This window comes from Dioscorea cayenensis, chromosome 5, assembly GCF_009730915.1.
Source record: "Dioscorea cayenensis subsp. rotundata cultivar TDr96_F1 chromosome 5, TDr96_F1_v2_PseudoChromosome.rev07_lg8_w22 25.fasta, whole genome shotgun sequence".
Taxonomy (NCBI): Eukaryota; Viridiplantae; Streptophyta; class Magnoliopsida; order Dioscoreales; family Dioscoreaceae; genus Dioscorea; species Dioscorea cayenensis.
Window position 1 is genome coordinate 22469831 of NC_052475.1, and position 10509 is coordinate 22480339.

The 10509-nt window shown below is 28.6% G+C and overlaps 1 protein-coding gene across 1 annotated transcript in view; it reads left to right on the top strand.

Moving 5' to 3' along the window:
* LOC120260776 overlaps window positions 1–10509 on the top strand; it is a 19862-nt gene continuing 9353 nt past the window's right edge. The window contains exons 1-5 of the mRNA XM_039268337.1: window positions 1–483; window positions 1367–1459; window positions 3218–3307; window positions 5268–5335; window positions 5977–6107. Of these exons, the coding sequence (XP_039124271.1) occupies window positions 25–483; window positions 1367–1459; window positions 3218–3307; window positions 5268–5335; window positions 5977–6043 (777 nt within the window). The 5' untranslated portion in view covers window positions 1–24 and the 3' untranslated portion in view covers window positions 6044–6107. The remainder of the gene's footprint in view (window positions 484–1366; window positions 1460–3217; window positions 3308–5267; window positions 5336–5976; window positions 6108–10509) is intronic.

Here is a 10509-nt window from a genome sequence, read left to right on the forward strand (position 1 = left end):
AATCCACAATCACAAAACATAACCATGGCCATCACCAAACTCTCCATCCCAATGCCATGCACTGGTCCTATTACCATTGCCGGCATTCTAACTCTCCAAGGAAGATACACTAGTAGTCCATTTTTGCGCCGTCATGACAGTCCTCCTCTTTTAGCTACGACGACTAAAATACGATCTCGTACTCATGGTGAATTGCATCAAATCATTTATAACCAAGCATCTCTTCCGGAGAGTGACAAGAGGGGAAAAATCAGCACAGGGAATAAACCTGCAGGAAAAGTGATCATTGGAGTTGTTGTAGGCTTGTGTGTTATCAGTGTTATGTCAAGAAGATATGAAGCACAGATCATGAGCCCGGTGCCAAATTTTGGCTTCATGAGCCAAGTCTTTGAAAATTTTAAGTATCCAAAACAAGATAAATCTCTCGCTGACTCGCTGGAAAAGCTTGATATGCTGATGAGGGTGGCAATCAACCTATCAAAGGTTTTGTTCTATTAATTTCATATACTTTTGATAATTGTTTATTATGCATTCATTGATAGCTGGCATATATATATATATATATATATATATATATATATCTGTGTTTGTGTGTGTTATTATAGAAGTAATGATTTAATCATATGCATTTAATTAGATGATTTATTAATTTTTACAAAATTACCAAAGAATTTCTAATTTAATGGTACAAAAGCTGATCTGTGGGACTTTCTTATTTTATAATTTTTTTAATAGAAAATTTGTTTGAATATATATTGTTTTCATTAACATAACTTTAAGGATAATTTTTTTCTGAAATAATTAAGGATAATTTTAGAAATAACAACCAGAAGAATAAATAATCAATTCATATTATTTAAATTAAATTATTAAAATAAATATATTATTCAGTCATTAGTATCATGTGATACAAGCAACTTTCTAATAATATTTTAATTATAAAAAAAAAATGTTTTTTTAGCTTTTCTGTGATTGGTTTTTGTTCTTAGCTTAGCTTAATTTATCAGATCGTTGGTTGTCTTTCAAAACATGATCTGTAATGTTTTAAAATAAATATGAAAAATTCTCCAAATCAAACTTTTAAATTTTAAATTGAGAAAAAAACATAAATATTAGTTCTGGTACTATAGGGATGATATGCAAAATTAAAATCCTTCTTCACACATCAATAATTTTTTTGAGGTGAAAAAATTTGTGCTAAAATGCAAAAAAAATTTGACTGAAATAATTGACAAGCCTAAAATTTATAGAATTCTTTGCTTTATAGATATGATTTATCCATTTTTTTAAAAAAATAAAGTTCATAAAATTTACTCAATTTTAAAAATATTTAATTGAAGAATATTTTGCTTGTATTTATGCTTAGGATTCATCTGACATTGAATTGGAAAAAGTGAGAGCAGCCTCGGGAAAAAATTACTTATGTGGATTAAAAGTTGTCGACCAATTTATAGAGGAGGTAATTCTCTAATCCTCACTCCATCATGCAAATATATATAGATACACAATATTATTATATAATATTAATTATTAAGAGAATAGTTCAATATATTTTTCATTACAAATTGTATCTATAAATATGTAAATTCAAGACCATCACACAATAGACAAGAGGTAGTACTATTGATTTTTCTGAAAAAAAAAAATTTTAAGTTAAAATCTCCTTGAGCATAACTAAGGATTTAAAGTATGAAGTCGAGGGGCCGCTTGTTTATATTGTGAATATTACTAATAATTTTTTTAATAAAAATAAAGTATATTAAAATTATTATGTGATAATATTATTATTTAATTTTTGTTGTTACTTTTTCATTCTTTGCATAAGAGAATGATATGATGTAAGTAGGGGTGATAAAAAAATCCGGATCCGATGATTCGATCCGATATCCGGTTTTTTTACCCAAATTTTTTGGGTACCCGATCCGAAAAAGAGGGTCGGGTACCCGGTCCGAATTTTTAAGGTGAAAACCGGATCGGATACGGGTCGGGAGAAATTAAAAACCGGGTATCCGAATCCGATCCGGTTTTTAATATATTCATATATATATATATATATATATATAATTAGATATAGATATATAATTAGATATAATAAATTTAAACCATATAGTTTTTTTTTCTACTTACGTCCTCTAAGATAATTTTTTTTCTTTTTTACTTTTTAGACCATATAAAATTTAAATTTATTATATATATATATTAATAAATTTAAAATTTTACAAGGACGTAAGTAGAAAAAAAAAATTAAAATCCCTTGTTTAAATACTTAAAGAATTACTTATATAGTTACATTATTATATATATATATATATATATATACATATTAATAAATTTAAACTCTTATAGGGTTAAAAAGTAAAAGGAAAAAAAATTTTTCAAATCTTTTATGTCTAAGATCGGTGAAACTCTTTATTATTTTTTTGAATTTTTTTGTGGGGAGAATAATGTAAGGTTTTAATCCTCTTTTATAAAGTTACTGAGTTTCTCATATTTGTTTTTTATGAATGTTGATGTTATATAAAAAAAATCCATGGAGTAGATGAAACTTAATTTGGATCCGGATATCCGATATCTGATCCGGTTTAAACCGGTACCCGATTTTTTAGTATCCGGTTTAAAGCCCGGGATCGGATCTGGTCAAGCTTTTGCCGATCCGAAAAACCGGGTACCCGATCTGGTTTTAAAAACCGGGTTGGGTACCCGGTTTTGCTCACCCCTAGATGTAAGAGTGAAAAATTGAATTTATATGTATATATAACGGTATAATTAATATGTATATATTCAATGACGTCAATTAAAACAATGGTTGTGGTATATGTTTCATTTATGATAAAAGCCCTCACAAGTCACAACTTGATATTGAAGTAACTAATAAAGCTATATATTTATAGTATACTAATTTTAGCTATATTAATTCTTTCTGCCATTATAAAAAAATATTTAAAATAAAATAAAGTATATTTTTAGTTTGTTTCGACTTTATCTTCATATCCAATATAGTATGATGATAATTTTTCTTTGATGAAATAATAAAACATTAACGGATTAACCTAACTATAATATTTTCAAAATTAATAATCATTATTTCACAGTTGTATTCTTTTTGTCATGAATAGTCATTAATAAAATATTATATTATCAAAACTAATAATTAAATTAAATGAATAAACTTTTATTTGTGATTTTACATTCTTGTCCTTGCAAATATGATTAACAGGGGAAATATGAAGAGGCTGAGAAGGAATGTGAGAAGGTAGAAAAATTGAATCCTAGCAGTATTTTTGATAACAGCGTTGTACTTCGAAAGGTTAGTTAGTGATTAAATATTGCAATTTTTTCATAACTTTTATCAATATTTTTTTTTAATAATATTAATTCATCTATCGAATTAAAATTTTGATTACAACTTTAGATTATGATTTTTTGGTATGTGTAATATATATATATTAGGGGTGGACATGGGCAGTGGGTCGGGTCAGATGCAGGGCTGAGACTCAAATATCTGACCCATATATTCAGTGTAATTTGGATCGGGGTCATGTTCGAGCTAGATGTTTTTGATCCAAAGCCCGACCCAGTTTGATTGTCATTAGGCTGGGACCAGATTGACCCGACCCAAAAAAAATAAATAATTTTTTTATGAAATAATTAAAATAACTAAATAAAACTACTACTACTAACCCCTAAAAATGTTTTTCAAACATTTATCTAACATAAGTATTATAAATGTTTACTCTTTTTCAAGCCTATTACTATTTTTATATATATAATTATATATATTATAAATAATATATGATATATATTATTTATTTATTCGAGTCGGGTCGAGGTCGGGTCAGGGTCAAAATTCATTTGACTCAAACCCATTTAAAAATTCAATCAGTAAAACATTTGAGTCCCAACCCGGGTTTTGAGCTAACTTTCTAAACCCAGGCCCTATATTTTTTGGGCTAGGTTCGGGCCAGCCCATGGGTCGCTCGACCCATGTCCACCCCTATATATATATATATATATATACTGTTTATACATCATTCATTGTTTACTGAGATAGTTGAGCAATAAAAACAAAATGTATTTTGTATCTAAATTAGACATAGAATATCATTACAACTTAAATAAAAAAAATTGAATGATCATAAAACCTTCTACATTGGTTTTGTTGCAAAATCAATATACATAAATATTTATATATCACACAAGTAATAAGCATTATTAGTGATTATTAATTCATCGATGTGAAATTATAAACTTTTTCAATAATGCTTATAAAAATATCCCATTAATATGCAAAGAGCACTGTGTTCTCATTCACGCTTAATTTTAAAATATATTTATATATACAAATAATTTTTTTAAATATATCTTCAAAAAGCTATTCTAAAAAAATAATACTTATGTAAAAAGAATTAATAAAAAAATGGTATGAAACTAAGAAACAAATAATATGATGGGAATTACTGGTAGTAGCACCTCATTAGAATGGTGAATGGGCAACTATAAGATTGAAACCCTTTGGCCTTAATACTGTATAATATTGTGCAAATAATATATTATACTAAAAAAATACTTTACACTATTCATTTACTGTTTGTTGGGTTCCCTATTGGAGGGACCGTATTTTCACCCCTTTAAAAATTTATGACATGGAGAATTTATTATCATAACTTATAGTTCATAATATAATAAATCAGGCGCATGAAAAAAACCGTCATTGTCTTATATATTAGATCCACTCCATATGATAAATTTTTAGAGGGTCCATATGGTATTAAAACTGGTGTAGCTCCATATATACCTGCATATCTTTTTGACGGCACTTGTCACCTTTATAAATAATAATAATAAAAAAAAATTGACATACATGATGGCAGATTTTGTATATGAATGAAATGCATATGTTTATTAATTAATCCTCATGTATAAATAAGTTTTTGCAATGCAAAAAATTTAATATATTTCATAATTAATAAGTTAGTTATTTAAAGAATAACCAATTACATAAGCAACATAGTTAAAACAAAAAGAAATTCAACATATGCTTGATATTTAGAATGAACTATATATATAATCTGGCATGTGGTTTACTATTTTAGAAAATAATATTTTGAATAAAAATTTAAAACAAACCTTTCTCCAACAATAATGAAGGTTTTTATTCTCTTTTTATACTTCATTTGCTAATGTAATTGGATCAAAACTTTAAAATCAAATATTTTTTAAATCTATGGTTTTTATTTATTTATTATTATTATTATTATTTTTTGTAGTTTATTGCATTGGCAGGACAAGCAAAGACACATTTGGAACAGTACATCATGATCAAGGAACCCAAAAGGTCAACATCTTCTTCATTACTGAGCATCATTTGTATATTCATTTATCATAATAAGCACAAATTAAAGAACATAAAATGTTTTTTTAACACCCAAAAACAATATTTGTGCATATGTATTTAGAAAACAAGTTAATTTTTCACATAAATTTTTGTAAATTCCAATCAAGGTACATAAAATATTTTTTGATGTCTTACCTATAATACATGGTTATTATAATTATTAAAAATAAAAATATTCATTTTGAGGCTAAAAGTAAAAAGAAAAAGAACTTGAATATAGTCATTTTGGCGGTTTAGATTTTTTTAGTCAACCGCTAAACTAGTTTTTTAAAATTTTTAATTAATTAATTAATAATAATAATAATAATATTATTATTATTATTATTATTATTGCGTGTAACTACAATGGGCAAAGGTTTTAAAAACAACTTCTTCATCGTATCATTCTATAGGCAATAATTAGTTAATTACCTATTTTTATATTAATTTTGTATGGCCAGAAGAATAAATATTATAATTCTAGATAATAAGTTAAATTGTGTTAAAAATGTTGTTATTTTTTTAAAAAAAGTATTGTTGGGAAAATTAGGTATTTAAATTTAACTTGCTTAATGAAAATATATTATCTGAATGCCATGCAGTTTGCAATATTTGCAAAAAGCAACGCAAGCAAAAGGACAATTTAATTCCTCGATTGACTCGGATTGAGCAACGCAAGCAAATACACAAATTAATTCAAAAATTGACTCCGATTGTCAATAACGAGTTTAAGGTTGTATCTTTTACCTTCTTATATATATATATATATATATATATTAGAAAAATAAATTTATATAAAAAAATACATTGATATTTAAATATTTAATTTTTATTAATAGTGATTAAATCAAATTTAAATAAAATATATAATGAAAATTAAAAACTTTAAATTTTTAAAAATTCTCATGTTGTTTAGTGATATTAAAAATTTAAAAATGATTGATGTACGATAGATTTCAATATTGTGTAAAAAAAGAGCTTAAATGTTTTGGTCGTCTCAAAGATTGGTATTGATAAAATTGCTTGAAAGAGATTTTTTTAAAGTATATTAAAAAAAATTAATTGGATAATATGCATCAATATTTTATCTAAGAATTGTAAATTATAAAATAATGTTTAATTTAAATCAAAATTAATTAATACATACCATGTAATTTTTTTTCAACGAAGGCGTTTAGTATCTCTATTATGTTTGAGTTAATCGCCTTAGCATCATTAAGGATCTCACAGCGGCGTTAATGTTTGAACACGCCGCACGCGTTGAGCGGATGAGTAAAGGATGCCTTTGATATCGCCCTGCAGATTAAATACTCGATTGGGTTTTGAGCCCACTGCACTCACGCATCTGCACGATAGACTCAAGTTAATGTCTCTAACCATTTGAACTAAGTAGATTTGACACATACAATGTAATTCACCACCGAGTTCTCTTATTTATTTATTTATTTATTTATTTATTTTTAAACCATACAAATCAAATTAAAAAACGATAAACAAATTACAAATAGCGTGGTCCACCAGCAGTGGATAGAAAGCAAAAAGCTGATTAAAACATATGGAGATAAGAAAAGACAAAAAAAAGAGGATGGGGGACAAGGGCATGGGAAGAGGTTCCACAAGGTGGCAATAAGTCAGAAGTCACTTAAAGAAAGTTGAATCACTCATCTTCACTGATCGTCCTCGCCGTGGTTGGCATGCAAGGCCTCAATTACTCTAGGCTCTTCTTGATTTGTTGAGGGTAATGTCTTCCCTTGGCCTTTTTACCTCATGAGCTGTAGATACTCATAAAAAGGAACATATAAATAATCTTCTTAATAATCACATAAGAGGAGCAATTCTTATGGCTACAAAATGCAGGAGTTCCTTTCAAGCCAAATATACTAGAGGATGGCTCTAATTAGGAAGTCTTAGATATCTCTATGTGGAGGTCAAATCTTAAGTCGCTATTTTTTCCCCCATGAGACATTCATAAAGCTAAGGTATATGGGTAGGCTGAGAACGATGTCCAGGTGATTCCAAATGCTCTACAAAAGGATACTAGATTAAGAAGTGATCCACTGACTCATTGTCTGAGTGATAGAAAACACATGGTTGTTGTCGACAGTTTATTACATTGTCTCTTAGCTAATTTTCCAACATCAGAATCTTGTTATTCAAGGTTAGCCATACGAAGATATTAGTTTTCGGAGGACAACCACTTTTACAAATAGTTCGAGTGATGTTACATTATTGGCCGCTATCGTTTAAAAATTTGTAGAAAGACTTAACCAAGAAAACTCCATTTAGTGAGATAACACCATTTAGAGTCACAACTTTTGTGAGAGGATTCCAAGATCAAGTTGTCTACTGTAATAGTTGGTCATGGAGCATCAAACAACTTAGTTCAACTGATGTCACATAGTTCTCAGTTGTGGCTAGAGGGTGGAGTGCTTTCTTGAATTCTTATAGCTATCTATCCATCGCGGCTCCTCCCTTCAACCAACGATCCCTTTAGAAAATGGTGGATGCCTTGCCTTTTAAGATTCGAGTTATACATGTTGTGAATGCAAGCACATGCTTCAAGATCCCATTTAAGAAAAAAGAGACACTTTTGGGATACTTAGCGAAGAGATCTAGGTTAACTGGTGCTGTAGTAGTTAATCAGATAACTTGAGACTTGCATTGGGGCTGATTTGTCGATATCTTCCACCACTATTTTCTAAGGTTATTGAAATCTTAAAAATGAAGTATACCCCAACCTCCTTGCATATACTCCTCCATCCTACCAACTCGGAGTCTGTCATGTCAATATATGCCCCAAACTAGTGGAAAATCTCTTTTTATTTTGTTAATTGCTTTGATGACCTAACTCAGTAACTTGAAAATAGGCATCCAATATGTAAGGAGAATGGACAACACTGAGTTAACATGAGTGAATTTGACTCTGATCGAGAGGAGTTTTGACTCCCACAAAAATAGCTATAGCCTAACTGCTGAGATCGATTGCTCCCAATCTTATCTATAGGGGGGGGCGCCTAGCTAGATACTTCATTGCCTGCTTTGGTGGTTGTCTAACCCTAATGATAAAGAGCTGGCTCTTTTGAGAGTTTATAGCCAATCTTGATTTACTCTCAAACAAATATATATATAGAATGAACTAATGATACAAAGGAGTTCTTTCTCTTGTTATTTTGGTTTGTTGTTTTTTCTAAGCCCTAAGTGTCATTTTAAATTTTATTGATATCTAGCATTACATGATAGTATTTTTTTAATATAAATAATATTAGTTTTTCTTGATAAATAGCCCAGAAGAAGCATGTTTAACCTTTTTTTTGTTTTTATACTGGACAAAATTTTCAATATACAAAAGTTAATGAATCGGTTGGGGTCATTGTTGTTCTGTCATCCAAATTTATATTTATGCATGGAATGAAAAATCAATTAAAGCAATTATATTGCTTATTGCCTATTATTAATTTTTCTGCTATGTTATATAGAAATTCCTTGAGTGAGATATCATAATGTTCAATTCATTTTTGTTAATTAATAAACTAATCACGTATTATATATGAATGTGCTTATGATATTTTCTGATAAATATTTCCTGTATTCTTCATAATAGGTTTCTTTTAATGGCATCATTCATTAAATTAATAAAATTTATGAAACTTTATTTGCTAATTTAACATTGTTGTCCTTGTAAATTTGATTGACAGAGAAAGGACTTGGAAAATAACAAAATAGAAGGCAAGATTAATGCATTTTCAAATATTAGTTTAATATTAACTTGATATTTAATGACAAATGTTAACGAGGTCATTGTTGTACTTTCACCCAAATTTATATTTATATATGTGATGTGAAATCAATTAAAAAATAAAAAGTAATTTTAGTCTATTTTTTAAAGAGAAATTATCATGCATGAAGAAAAATCTCGAAGTTATAATCTATAATAAATAATGTTAATTATTATGTGATTATTAATTTTTCTACACTTATATAAAATTACTTAAATGAGACACCTAATTTTTAATTCATCTTTGATTAGTTATGCTTCTCATATTTTGCACATGAATCTATGCTATGTATGTTATCAGTAGTTTCTTTTAATAGTAGGAGTTTATTAAATTAAGTAAATTATAAACAATTTACATGTGACTTGACATTGTTGCCCTCGTGAATTTGATTAACAGGAGGACTTGAGAAATAGTAAAGACAACTATGCATTTTGAAGGTTAGTTTAATGACAAATTAATTATTTAATTATTTTGTTGTGATTAAAAAATTTTCCATTGATACAATCTACATTCATTTTAGTGAAGGGTTTGATTTTTCCCAACTTTTTATGCTAGAAAAGTGCCACTTAATCTACTCTTGTAAAGTGGATTTTGAGTAAATGACCGTTTTAATGATATTGCAAAGCAAAGGGCGTGAGGTCACGCCCTATTACATTTCACCTCCACCTATCAAAGTAAAATTTATAAAATTTCATAATACCGACGTGATATTCTTGCTTTCCAACGCAACATTATTACAAAGATAAAATTGCTACCTCACCTCCTTAGAGTAAAACAGCTCTTCTTTTACTTGCTCATTTTTACTATTTCCAAAAATAGCCAATGTAAACTCTTGTTGGACAATAATAATCTCGATTCTTCGCATTCTTGCAAACAAAATTCACCCAAAAACAAGTGAGACCACCATGGGAAATTCGCATACGAAGACAAGAACAATCGAAAAATTAGGAAACCCCTCGCAGGCGGAAACCAACCCGGACAAAATGTCCTACAATCTTCCACTATATCAACAATAAATTACAAGCCTTCTCTACTCACTGAGGATCACATAACATAAGAGTAACACACTCTTTTACATATATCAGCATCATCACGAAGATGAATACGAGGAAATAAAAGAATTACCAGCTGAGCACCAACTGCAAACCACCAGGTCACACCTTCTCTTGAGCAAGAGGATTGAGAAAACCACCACCGTCTCAAAAACCCTCTCTTCTTTCTTTCTTCACCTTTTTTATTGTTTTTAAACTAATTTATTTTTCTTCATTCTTTTATGTGAGAGATAAGTAAGTTAAGTTACTTACCCATGTGACCCACACATAAGAAGGACCCAAGTTGGGTTGGCCCAATTAACCCCAA